Raw genomic sequence first — 14,198 nt, forward strand, 5'->3', positions numbered from 1 at the left:
GTCTTACCTTCCCTTGTCATCCTCTCAATGGTGTTGCATAGGCTACTGGTCAACATTCAGAATGACAGCTTTGGCTGAGCTTTATCCTCACTAGCTAAAGCAAGTTGGAGCAAATAGTGGCCCTCATTCTGTGACCTTGGCACAACCCAGACTGAACCTGGAAACTTCCTGGTCAGGTTGATTTAGTATTATGTCACATTATGGACAGGGAGGGATAGGGACCATGAATAACATTATTAAAACAAGGCACATGCTGACTTCACTATTTATTTTCACGCTTGTGTCTTGTAGTTCAAGTCACAGCAAAACCGGATCATTTGCTGAACTGATGCTCGTCAGTGAATGACATTGTGAAACAAGACATTAAAAACTCGAGGAACAACAAATAAATACTAGAATACTTAACAAAATTATTAGAAAAACAAACGGTTGAAAAGAAAACAAAAAAGAGAAAGAGGACACATTGACTTGACGACGAAATAAAAAGATACGTCAGTCACTAATGTAGAAGATGCTTTATAGTTACCAAAACTTTGCTTTTGCAGGAATGATTTCATAACCCATTTCATACATTTTCTTGTCAACTTAAGCCACACTGAGAATAATAAAATACTAATGCCAACTGATGCAAAAAGAGTTAATATGAAGTTACTTGGATTGCTTAGATAACTTTAAGAACACTTTATTTCCTTTTTCTTGTGCTCAGTGTTGAAGTGGTTATGTCTAATCTCATTCCATTTGGCCTGTCTTCACACCCTCAGTTGCACAAAATTCTCTCTTTGCCAAGCTATTTCATTATCTAAAAGCAAAATTTGATGGCGATTTCCTCTCCTCTGAATTGGATTTTACAGGGCCACATAAGGAGTTCTGTACTATAATGGAAGGGTCGAGAAGATAAATCTGATATTTAATTTCAACAAAACTTCCTTACATGGCATTTAACAAAAAATACATTTGTGATAATTTACATTATATTTTTATATACATTGTGTACAGTTAGCACTCTAGAAAATATATTTCATAACGAATCAGGAAGAATTGGAGTTCATATAAATCTCAACAATTTAAGATTTCCATTTTAGTGCAATTTTCATATATCTTAACCCGAGCACTGGAGGCAAATACAGTTAGTGAAAACATTTATATTTCTAAAATATTCCAGTTTAATTACTTTATGTAGAGAAGTTTCTTCATCTATTCCAATGCCGATGTGTTCTCTCTTCCCCCATTACATTTTCCATTGAATTTAAATTTATCTTTCTCAAGCTTACTGCTTGTATAGCATGAAGTCAAATTTCAAAAATGTATAAGCATGGAACATTTATTAGTTCACAATCCAAAAATAATGTAAATACAAAATTAAATACTTATCTTTGGTGCAAACATGCTCTTATAATCCTCCTAGATTCATAAATGTATCTGTATAATTACAGAGTATCTTTGTATATTAAATTTAAATATAAGCAAGGCTATAGGCAACAAAAAAAAATACTTCTATTCAGAATGGCTTTCATATTTTTGGCAAATGAATAGAGCTCAAAGTCCCTGAAGTTCAGGGGCTAGACTCTGGAAAGAACTGGTAACCATTTGAGAACAGCAATCATTCTGCCTACAACGTTATTAACATTTAACTCTCCAAATAGCAATTTCCTCTGGTAGCTTGATAACCTAAGTAATAATAATAAAGCAGTCAAAAAAATGGTGATATTGCAAAAAAAATCTCATGTACTTCAAAACAAAATACAAATTTCAAACCAACGATTTCTCAGAAGCTTTTCAGAATGTCACCCCTTTGACACGATTTTACTAAAGCTGGCACTAAAAAGGGGACAAATGAAGTCTTGTATAATGGTTTAAAATTTGGTCAAGAATAAACAGGAAAGCTCAATGCTGGAATGCTTAAGACACATTGCACGAGGTCTGGTGCATTCTTGGTATCTTAGTACAAAAATGATAATTCAAAACAATGAAGTTTATGCACAACATGAGGTTTCCCCTCCAAACGTCTTCATTATTGTGCTGGACATCTTAAATGACTGTCAATGGAGTATTGGCATTTGGGAATTCTTGCAAATAAACGGCTGTTTCAGAAATCTCCTCGACTTGGTTTTAAGATTAATCTCGTTCCTGACCACTTCATTCATAGAATGCATCATGGACAGAAAATTTTACAAATTGCACAAAATAAAAGATAGAAAAGCAAACTGAAATCACATGTCAATGTCTTCCACAATGTGTTTTGTTCAGATAACAAAGTCATGTATCACAAAAGTACAGAACAGAAAAGAATTTTTACAAAAATAGAAATAAACAGGTAAAGTAACAAAAAAAGTTCACTTAGTTTATGCTTGCACAGAGTTAGAGAAGAACAATACTAAAAGTTTCACACCATTTGCACAGAAGTAGAAAAATAACCGATATGGTCCAAACAACTGCTTTGTACGTTTAACATTATATCAAACAAAACCTGATTTTGAGGTGTCTTTGCTAGGTTTTTCTTTCACTTTTCAGAGCACAGGATCCCTCCACCAAGTAATCAGTTGAGGCTAATTGTGCTGGCATGGTTTACTGTTGTACTGTAAAATGGGTCAATGCTTGCTTCAGCTTTGCTGCAATCTAGTGGGGAATAACAAAATCTTTCTTAATTTAAACACATTTCAACAAGGTGCCCACTTCCTTCAAAAGATCTTTCAACAAAATGTGGGCTTATCAATTAAATATTTCACTAACAATTTTATTGAAAAGTTTGATTTTCTTTTTTTAAAATATTACTTTGTATGTGTGCTTTTTCCTTCTTCCCATTATTCACGATTATGCACTCTATAGTCAGCCGCAGTCTAACATACAAATATCTATCGATTCCACTTCTCTGGGTGCTATGTTTGCAGGATACAGGAAGAGATTCCTTCTGAGATTATTACATTGCATTACATACAAATTACAACATGGAAATATGTTATTTGAACCAAGTCATCCATGTCGTGTTTATCATCCACATGATCTTAGTCCTATTCTGATGTTCTGTGATGTTCTTAATTTTATTTAATTCCTTTTCCTTTAAATACATATCTAATCTATTAGTATGGTCTCTACTTTGTTCAAAATTGCATTCCACAGCACTGCAATCCTGTGAAAAAAAATGGTTTCTCCTGCTCTCTGTCCTAAGTCCATTGCATTTAATCATGTATCTATTCTCCTTACTCTAAACCTCTTAAGAACTGCTTCCATCTACTGTGTTTCATTTCTTCATAATTTGAAAAACATACATCAAATTAGCCCTTAAATCTTCTCTGCTCCAACTGAAAGAGCGCAGGCAGAACAGTGTGGGTTGGGGCTGGGGAGGTGCAATTAGCAACCAATTTTCAGAACAAATGAATGTGAGAACAATTTAAATGGTGGGGTTTGGGGTTTGGAATGAAAGGAAACAGGACGTTTATCATGCCAGCCCATAGAAATGCTGGATCTAGTAATGGGAAAGGAATCAAAACAGAATAGTGCAGTAAAGGTAAGGAACAGCTCAGCAATAGAGATCACAACATTGGAATGAATGAGAACAGAACCAGGGAAAGTAAACTGTAAAATAATATTGGCAAACAGAGATATAACAATAGTGAAAATATTTGAAACAGTGATCAAGCAAGTCCAGAATTATATTCCTCTAAAGAAACAAGAATGAACTAGCTAATAATGAATAAAGACAAAGACTGCAAATTCTTTAATGGTCTCTTATTTTGTTCCAGTCTTCCTGAGTATTATCTATTTGGTGTCATCTTCAAAGTTGAAAGTCTACTTCCAATTCTGGAGTTCGAATCATTTATGTAAATTGTGACCAGCTAGCACTGATCCTTGTGTGAACTGTTGAGCTATTTATGATATTTAATGATCTTTTTTATGATCTTTTATTCAGAAGTTTGAAAAACGGAAACAATTGTTCTCTTCTGAAGGAATTAGATCATGTTACAGTATGGCTTTGTAGGTGACATTTTCTGTTACCTTGTCCAAGCAGTGACTATTCTTCATTTATGAATCCCTGTGGCAAATGCCAGGTTATTCAACTGTAGGGGCATCACATCCTACCATTACACATGTGCCACAGGTAACTGGATAGATATTAATAATAGGACCATTGATTGTTTCTTGCACCCTTGGTAAATGCATGCAACAACCTTATAGCCTTTCAGGCTACCATCATCTTATTTTTCAATTGGTGTGATTTAATTCCATAATCTGTCGTACATTTAGTAATTTAGCCAATGGTGAAATTAGTCCCTCTTTAATTTATAAAATTTATCCTATTTTAGCTTAAATCGGTATGTGCTCCAAGACTTGAATTAGTTGGGTTATAGTCATACTTCACCAATCTGGCAAAGATGTCATTTCTCATGCACTAATTTTGGAATCAAGTGTCTGCATAGCTGCAATAAATAGCTGACCATTCTCCTTTGGCATTCAGATTACAAAGCTCTTCTTCAGACTTAATTAGGATGTAAAGAAAATAAATCCTATTACTCACAAGGTGAGAGAGATGATGAGGAAAGTGGAGGGCCAAGACACGTGAGAAGCAAAGTAACACACAATGTCTGGCAGAATTTCTTCAAGAAATGCCAGTGAGTCAGTCAGCTCTTGCTCTGTGGGCATGAGCTCAGAACCAATGGGCTACACAAATTAGGAACAGTGATATTTTAAATATATATATAAATTATAATAATTAAGCATTGTTTACTTTATAGCTAATTAGTAAAAGAACAATTTCCCTGCAGTTTTTAGGTTGTATTTAGAGAAAAAAAAAGTAACAAGGGATCTTTTGGAAAAAGATCCGGCCAGCACTGACATTCCCATATTTTGTAATGGAATCCAAAGGAGAGGAAAATGGATTGCAGAAGTTATACACAGTAAAAATAAAAAAAGGAAACAGATCTAGTTGGTGCATGGAAGCACAGCTAGCAGAAACAGAAGTGATAGAAACAACTGGCCTACAGTAGTGAGAAAGAGGCATGCACAAGAATAATGAACAACACTAAACATGTTGCATTGTATAGGTTAATAATGTCGACAATCAAGAAAAGACCGTCAATTTACAAACCTGTTAACAAGTTATAGTTAAAAGACTGCAGAAATGAACCAAAATCATTTGCGGCAAAGGACAGACAGATACAAGTTTAGGACAACATCCCCCAGCCCCCACGCCTTTATATATCTTTGCAGTTTTTTTTTTAAGCCTTCAAATTTTTATCCAATTCTCTTTTGAAAACTACGATTGAATCTGTTTCCATCACCCCAACAGGCAGTGCATTCCAAATCCTACCCACTCATTGTGTAAAAAAGGTTTTCCCTTATGTCACCTCTGACTCTTACGTCAATCACCTTAAATTTCTTTGTCTCATCCGACGCCTCAACAAGAAACTTTTTTCTTTCTCTCAAGTGCTGAGGAGTGCAAGTTCCAGCAACTCATTGACACCAACACCCATCTAGGACCCTCCAACCATGCCCGTCCCTCCGTCCCCACCCCGTCTTCCAATCCCAGCCCCAGCCATGTATTCACTATACCCCCTGACCTTCCCCTCTCCGACGGTGAACGTTCAGTGCTTAGCAAAGGACTTAGTTTCATAGCCTTACGCCCTCATCTCAATGAATATTGGGCTCGGCACGATGCTGAACTCTTCTTCTGCCGTCTTCGTCTCCAGGCTCACTTCTTTGGGCAGGAGTCCTCTCCCCGTTCAATGGATCCTTTTACCCACCTCCAATATTCTCCCTCCACCTGGACCCCTCCCTCTGGATTCTTACCTTATCTTGATCTTTTCACTGAGAACTGTCGGCGCGACATTAGTCGTCTCAATTTCTCTGCTTCTCTCACCCATTCTAATCTCTCTCTCTCTGAACTTACTGCACTCCGTTCTCTCAGGTCCAATCCTAACATTGTCATTGAACCCGCTGACAAGGGTGGTGCTGTTGTTGTCTGGCGCACTGACCTCTACCTCGTGGAGGCTGAGCGTCAACTCGCAGACACTTCCTCCTACCTCTCCCTGGACCATGACCCCACCACTGAACATCAAGCCATTGTTTCCAGGACTGTCACTGACCTCATCTCCTCTGGGGATCTTCCTCCCACAGCTTCCAACCTGATAGTCACCCAAACTCGGACGGCCCGCTTCTACCTCCTACCCAAAATCCGCAAACAGAACTGTCCCAGTAGACCGATCGTGTCAGCTTGCTCCTGCCCCACGGAACTCATTTTTCATTATCTTGACTCCCTTCTCTCTCCCCTTGTCCACCTACATCCGTGATTCCTCTGACACCTTACGTCACATCAACAATTTCCAGTTCCCTGGCCCCAACCGCCTCCTCTTCACCATGGACGTCCAATCCCTCTACACCTCCATCCCCCACCAGGATGGTCTGAGGACCCTTAGCTTCTTCCTCGAACAGAGGCCCGAACAATCCCCATTCACCACTACTCTCCTCCATCTGGCTGAACTTGTTCTCACACTGAACAATTTCTCCTTCAACTCCTCTCACTTCCTCCAAATAAAAGGTGTGGCTATGGGTACCCACATGGGCCCCAGCTATGCCTATCTCTTTATGGGGTATGTGGAACATTTCTTGTTCCAGTCCTCCACCCACAACTCTTTCTCCGGTACATCGATGATTACTTCAGTGCTGCTTCATGCTCTCGTCGGGACTTGGAAAAATTTATTAATTTTGCTTCCAATCTCCACCCTTCCATCATTTTCACATGATCCATCTCTGACACTTCCCTTCCCTTCCTTGACCTCTCTGTCTCAATCTTTGGTGATAGACTGTCCACCAATATCCGTTACAAGCCTACCGACTCCCACAGCTACCTCGACTACAGCTCCTCACACCCTGCTTCCTGTAAGGACACCATCCCATTCCCTCAGTTCCTTCACCTCTGTCACATCTATTCCGATGATGCTATCTTCAAAAACAGTTCCTCTGACATGTCCTCCTTCTTCCTTAACCGAGGTTTTCCACCCACGGTCGTTGACAGGGCCCTCAACCGTGTCCGGCCCATCTCCCGCGCATCCGCCCTCACGCCTTCTCCTCCCTCCCAGAAACATGATAGGGTCCCCCTTGTCCTCACTTATCAGTCTCCGCATTCAAAGGATCATCCTCCGCCATTTCCACCAACTTCAGCATGATGCCACCAGCAAACACATCCTCCCTTCACCCCCCTGGTGGCATTCCGTAGGGATCATTCCCTCCGGGACACCCTGGTCCACTCCTCCATCACCCCCTACTCCTCAACCCCCAGCTACGGCACCTCCCTATGCCCACGCAAAAAATGTAACACCTGCCCCTTCACTTTCTCTCTCCTCACCGTCCAAGGGCCCAAGCACTCCTTTCAAGTGAAGCAGCATTTCACTTGCATTTCCCCCAACTTAGTCTACTGTATTCATTGCTCCATCTACATTGGAGAGACCAAACGTAAACTGGGCGACCGCTTTGCAGAACACCTGCGGTCTGTCCACAAGAATGACCCAAACCTCCCTGTAGCTTGCCATTTTAACACTCCACCCTGCTCTCTTGCCCACATGTCTGTCCTTGGCCTGCTGCATTGTTCCAGTGAAGCCCAATGCAAACTGGAGGAACAGCACCTAATCTTCCGACTAGGCACTTTACAGCCTTCCGGACTGAATATTGAATTCAACAACTTTAGGTCTTGAGCTCCCTCCTCCATCCCCACCCCCTTTCTGTTTCTTCCCCCTTCCTTTTTTTCTTCTTTTCCAATAATTTATATAGATGTTTCTTTTCCCACCTATTTCCATTATTTTTAAATCTTTTATGCTCCCCCACCCCCACTAGAGCTATACATTGAGCGCCCTACCATCCATTCTTAATTAGCACATTCGTTTAGATAATATCACCAACTTCAACACCTCTGTGTTCTTTTGTTCTTTTGTCTGTGACATCTTTTGATGATCTGCTCCTATCCTAACACCCCCCCCTCCACTTCTCTTCCCACCCCCCTCCCAACCCTAAACCAGCTTATATTTCCCTCTCCTTGTAAAGAAAGATCAGTTCTGTTGAAGGGTCATGAGGACTCGAAACGTCAACTCTCTTCTTCTCCGCCGATGCTGCCAGACCTGCTGAGTTTTTCCAGGTAATTCTGTTTTTGTTTTCAATTTGTCCCTCTGGTTATGAACCCTTCAGTCTCTGGAAACAGTTTCTCTTATGCTACCTAAATCCTTCATGATTTTAAACACCTCTGTTAGCTCAAATTAAATCATAACGAGGTATTTCCTTACATTTTATGCCTTTTGTCCCAACAGCATCTTAAAAGGAAAGCAGATCTGTTAAACAACTTACCGTCTCATAAAACTCAACTTGTTGCTGTAGGTAGAGTTGCATTACAGAATTGTAATCATAAATTCGATTGTTGTGGAAGTGATTCATTTCAGCTGTAATGAAATTATAAGGTCTGAATTTAATAACCTTCATATAATTATCTTTAGTCACTGAAATTTAAATGTAAGATAGCAAATTAGGGCATAACGGAGTAAAATATCCTCAATTATCTACACTATAATCAATTTCTTTATACCCACCTTTTCCTCTTTCAGATTTCGCCCCATTCCAGGAAGATAGGGCAACCTAGGCTGTGAAGGGATATGGAGCAAAAGTGGGTAAATGGAATTGAGGTGCAAATTACCCATAATCTAACAGAATGGCGGAACAGGCTAAAGCAGCCCTACTCCTGTTCCTATGTTGGCTTCCTGTCAATGCTCAGCAATCAGCAGGAAGGTAGCTTCTGCACAGCAGGCCTGGTCAGATTTGCTTTCCCTTCCCTATGCTGCCATGTCAGACTGTATCTTGTGGCGTAAGAGCTGGTGAAATAATCAGAACAATAATAGCAAATCAGATATCAGATACTCCTGGAACTGAGAGTTCCAGGTACTTTTTAATTTTGTTGAAGTTTTGGGCTTAGCATCCAGGACAGGGAATGCTTACCTACTTGAAATTATCATTTATGAGGGGGAATATTTGAGATTTTAAAAATCTTTCCCTTCCATCCCATAGTACTTATCCCCTTAAATTAGGTTATTGATGCTAGATAGAAAGTTGGCAACATAAGATGAAGTGAAGCAAATTATCAAGTTTCACACCAGAATAAAAAAAAACTTAAATAAATAAATCTGTTGTTTTTAAATATGAATCAAGACTTTTTTTTATTTGTGCCTATTTCTTAGGGCCATTCAAAACAATTGGATTCCCAACCATCCTAGAATAACCAGGTGTTTCTCAAATGAAGGGTCACTCTCAGAACGTCACTTCCAGCTGGGAGATCCACAATTTAAATTTCCCCCCACAGTGCAGTGGCAACACCACTCCCCTCCCCTACCACTATTCCCCCCACTCCCAACCACATTGGTCACAGCACTGGCTACAGTTAAAACCTCAGGCTCAGTGATATCACACAACCACCAATGCAGAAAGCCAGAACTGAACTCACGAGCACAAAGTATTAGGGGAGGGGGAAAGAGAGAGTTGGTTATCAAGCGGAGGATGGGAAATGGCTGATTGGGAGAGTTAGAAACTGGGGGAAAGATAAGAGACTGGGGATCAGAGAGAAAGGGTCTAGATTCCAGGGATCGGTGCTCACGCGAGGGAGGGGGAAGAAATGGGTTAGGCATGGGGACCAACATTTTCCACAGAGGTAGGAACAGCAGTAGCAAGATGGTGAGCGGCAGCAGCACTGAGTGGAGTAGCCAGAAAGGGCGAGTGAAACCTGGGGACATTATTGTGCGTAAATTGTGAAACATTATTTCCATTGGTGGCGAACAGTAGACTAGTGACCGGAAAACAAAGATTCTCACTCGAAGGAACAAAGAGTAAGGGAGGAGAAAAGTTTTGGATGGAGGGCTATGACAGCATGGAATATTTCCCTTCAGTGATGATTAAGGTAAAGACTAAAATTTCACTTCAAAGGGAACAGGATATTAGTTTGAAAAGGAGGAATATGAAAACATCTTGGGGTGGAGTGGATAGGGTTACAGGAGAGAAAACAGTACAGGGGGATGAATAGCAGTCTTGTGTGATGTAATTTCTATAATGTGATTAAGTATTTCCTTTATGGAATCAGAGATCAGGAAGTGGTTTAGAATGGTTGGCTGTGAGCTGAGTTTAAGGCAATGCGTTCTGTATCAAGAGCCCCAAATACATCTTTCGGTTTGATTTGACTTATGAAAACCAAGTAAAGATTAGCTCTGACTGAGATTCTAAGTTCAGTGATGCCACCTTCTCATGAACCAGAGTATAAGGAGAAAGGTCAGGGCCATTTAAAAATGGCCAAACGTGGAGCCTGACCTACCTTGGGCAGCATAGATGCATTCAAGGTACAGTTTCAGGGTGAATGTTAGTACTTGTTACAGGTAGGATATCGGAATATTACCACTATTAAGAGTTAAATGTAGTGGTACATTTTATTAGTGTTGGTTATGAAGAAAATCTTTATGTTATCACTTTGCTATTATTGTGATTAGATTTCAGTACAATTTCAGTGATTTACCATTAGCACTGGAAGAATCAAAGTTCCTTTGATTTCCCTTCTGTGAATCAATCCACCATCTTCAGTTTCCCCCACAACCTGCACCTCAGTTTCCCTTCTTCACTTGCCCACCAGTGTCCTCCTGGTTCTTTGAACTTCTGGCCCAATGGGTGCTAGCATGAAACCACAGGAAACATTCCTCAGCTATAGGGGACTTTATAACCTAAATGCAGTAGCATCTTTAGAGGGCACTTGGTCAGAAATGAAACATGGTCAAATGTCTAAAAATGCCTGTGGCCAAGTAGATGGGCAGATTCTAAATTTCCACCAATATCACTATGAAAGCATCACAGGGTTAACTGTCCTTCCAAACTGTTTTATTTCCTCCATTGAAAAGAAAGATCTTAAGAAAGCATATATGAATTTAAAGAATACAGAGTCTTTTCTTCAAGATTTTGTTTTTATACCTACCTTGGAATGTGTAGGACATTGTTCCGATACGATTCACCATGGTGTTCTTTTCCTGTGGTGTTACTTTATTTAAAGCAACCAACTTGTCACCTTCTTTTGCTTTCTCTATAGCTCCCTATTATAAAGTAATAGTACTACACATAAATCCAGAACAAAATCAATATAAACTGTTAAAAAGCTCATAGGATCTCTATACAAAAAGGTCCATCAAAAATAGAATCACATTTTCAAAGAAATTATTAAAAGTAATTATATTTCCTAGCAGAAAATTATATATAGGCTTCCAACAAGGGTATCTACTTAACATTCACAATGCTTATAGGTCTTTAAGTTTCTTCTCCATTAAATACCAGTTACACTTTGAATGAAACCATTTAGACAGAAGGAAATGTTAAACCTGGTACACATTACTTCCAGCATAGGCTGTCACTACCAGCAGGTGAATATTGTTGCAGAATCTAAGATATGCAAGAATTCATTTTGATGTTTCACATATTTAATTTCTTGTAATTAAGACTACTACATTGAGCACAACAGTTAAGCTGTTCTGGTCATGCGTTCAACTATAGTGGACCCATCAATTTCCAAGGTGAAAGTTGTTGTCAGATAGGATTCCTGACCTGTCCTGTGTGAATAAAAAGCAGCATATTGTGGAACTGTGTAGCTACATAGTGCCACGTAACTGCAGGGAGTGATGCGAATGCTAGCGAATTATCATCAGTACACTTTCACGAACTCTCTCTCCCTCAGGTCACGACAGTTTTGATAGTGTAGCTTTCCAGAGTTTCTTTCCAACTGACCAACCAATAACACCCTGGTTCACAGTTTGGCCATTTCTGGGCAAACACTCAACTCTTCAGCTATTCACACAGCCTTGCAGGTTTTAGACCATTTTGGTCACCTTGCTCCTGTCTCCTTTTCTGCTAAACAGAAAACACTAACCTCTTCCCGAGAAAGATTTGCTTCTTCTCCTCACAATAACCAGTATGCCCAGTATGTCTCTATACGCTTCCTCTGTGTTTCTGCATCTGTGTGCTGATGGCCTTCTGCTTCCAGCTCATCTATCTTCTTTACATCAGTAGCTTCTTTGTCTGTCTTCTCTGTATCTGCCAGCCACACAGCTTTCATGTGTTAATTTCCTTCGTGTTGGTACTGCTTCCAGGTCACATGGAACAGTATTTCTTATTATCCAAGAAAATTACAATTGATCCCTTTACAATTGGTGCAAGCTCTTAAAAGCTTTTTTCAAGCATGTTTATAAACAATTTCAGATTCCCCAGACATTTTTTAGAAATCACACATTTTCCTTACCGTACTGTCTCCATGTCAGAAGTTGTCCAAACCACATTGTTATCTGCCACCCAGATAATCAGCAGTTTTCACAGGACAAAGCTTGAAAGAAAAATGACTTTTGATATTTATATTTCAGTTATGTTTTACTATTTAGGATCATAGGGCGGAATCATCCCTGACTTGCATTAGGTGCATTAGTGGGCAGGGAAAAGAAAGTTTTACCTGTTGGCCACAATAGCAGCTTTTCATGCCATATGATCAAACCCAATCCTGTCTCTTTAATTGTGCATTCTCAGGAAAAACACAGTTTTGCTGGTGGGCGGCCTCCGATTTGCCCACCATGCCATCACCTTCTCATGCCCAGGTGCCATATTTAAAGTGCAGCCATATACACACATCTCAGTGTTTCCAGCCCAGGACTGCTGCACAGAATAAATGGCCCCAAAAGGCAAGACGACTGCAGCCCCGATTTAGTGACGCGTCCCTGGAACCCCATGGAGGCCCAATGATGTCCTCTACCGTGGCTCTGGCCGCAGCAACATCACCAATCGGGCTTGGGAGGCGGTGGCAGCAGTGGTCAGTGACAATGCCCTGCAAAAGAGGACAGCCACCTAGTGCCGAAAGAGGATGAATGATCTCCTTTGTTCCGCCAGTGTAAGTCGCTCTTTTCATCACTCTCAACTCTCACACTCTCAAACCCACCATACATCCATGGGATCTCACTCACTCCCAGTTCAAGCGACATCACAATTCACTCTCTCACACACAGCTTCATTGTCCTCATCCCATCCATGGCACCACTCACCACCCACCCACGCCAGGCATATTCATCATCTGGCCTGGCAGGTATCCTCTCCATCTATCTTCATTCAGGACAAACTGGCGCACAACAAAAGGGAGAGGTTGCAGATCAGTGGAAGAATCAAGGTCCTCACGGAATTTGAAAATAGAGTCATCCAGTTGGTCGTTGAACATCTGGACCATTCCTGTGCTGATGGCGAGATCAGCGGTGCTCAAATAAGTGAGGATCTAGCAGTGCAATATTCATCAGACAACCATGCTGTGAGGGACGTGTCCTGTTTCACAGGCCCCACCATGCACTAATTATCTCCTCTTGCTTTTGCAAGCACGTCTGGGAAACAGCCAAGGGAGTCCATGACCCAGGTCCTAGACTCAAGTCCCATAGACACCTCAGAAGAGGAATCTGCTAAAACCCTCACTGAAGACCCATCACAGTGCTCGCCCACACCCTCAACCAGCGCAGAGACCAACACACCTCAGTGGGACCAAGCTTTAGAGTAGCCACACAATCTGGTGAGCACATCGCACTGTCTGATGTACAGCAGGGGCTTCCCAGGTTTCCAGCACTTGGAGAACTACTGGAGATCAGAAATCTGGTGACGAGCCTCTGGACTCAGTCATGCCCTCATTGCTGGAGCTGCAAAGGCAAGCTTAGGAATGTCAGGAAGGGAATTCCGCTGCACTCCTCAGATTGCACGGCACGGCGGAGTAGTCAGTCCACCTTCAGGCTGAGGTGATAGCGCCAGCATGCCAACACACCAAGGTCAACACTGGTAAGGTGGCATGGAGACCTTGGTCCAGGACATCAGTCCTGCACTGCTGCGCAGGTTGAACTCTATTGCTGACACAATAGTTGGCCTCCAGCAATGTCAATTCAAAAGGACTGCGGGGCAGTTAGATCTCACTCCAGCTTCCCCTTCTCCTCAAGGGTTCCTCGGGCACTCATAGGGAGGAGGATCAGCAGGTGCACACCCTGGGGCCGTCTACCCCATCCAAATCCCCACTTCCTGTGAGCCCAACAAATCCAGCTCCACAGGCTGAGGAGAGAGCCACTACCACACAGCAGGACCCCGAAAGCAGGTCAGGGCCCTCCACAGAACGCTCATCAAGGTAATCACAGACAGGG

The 14,198-nt window shown here is 41.3% G+C and overlaps 1 protein-coding gene across 4 annotated transcripts in view; it reads right to left on the reverse strand.

Moving 5' to 3' along the window:
• Positions 1 to 880: 880 nt before the first annotated feature.
• Positions 881 to 14,198, reverse strand: part of snx9b (sorting nexin 9b) — a 215,888-nt gene continuing 202,570 nt past the window's right edge. For all 4 annotated transcript variants that reach the window (XM_041174505.1, XM_041174491.1, XM_041174515.1 and 1 more), the window contains 3 exons: positions 10,979 to 11,093; positions 8,329 to 8,420; positions 881 to 2,616 (listed from right to left, as the gene is read on the reverse strand). In XM_041174505.1, coding sequence (XP_041030439.1) covers positions 2,566 to 2,616; positions 8,329 to 8,420; positions 10,979 to 11,093 — 258 coding nt within the window. In that variant the 3' untranslated portion in view covers positions 881 to 2,565. The remainder of the gene's footprint in view (positions 2,617 to 8,328; positions 8,421 to 10,978; positions 11,094 to 14,198) is intronic.

The sequence above is a fragment of the Carcharodon carcharias genome, chromosome 2 (assembly GCF_017639515.1).
Source record: "Carcharodon carcharias isolate sCarCar2 chromosome 2, sCarCar2.pri, whole genome shotgun sequence".
NCBI classification, from domain to species: Eukaryota; Metazoa; Chordata; class Chondrichthyes; order Lamniformes; family Lamnidae; genus Carcharodon; species Carcharodon carcharias.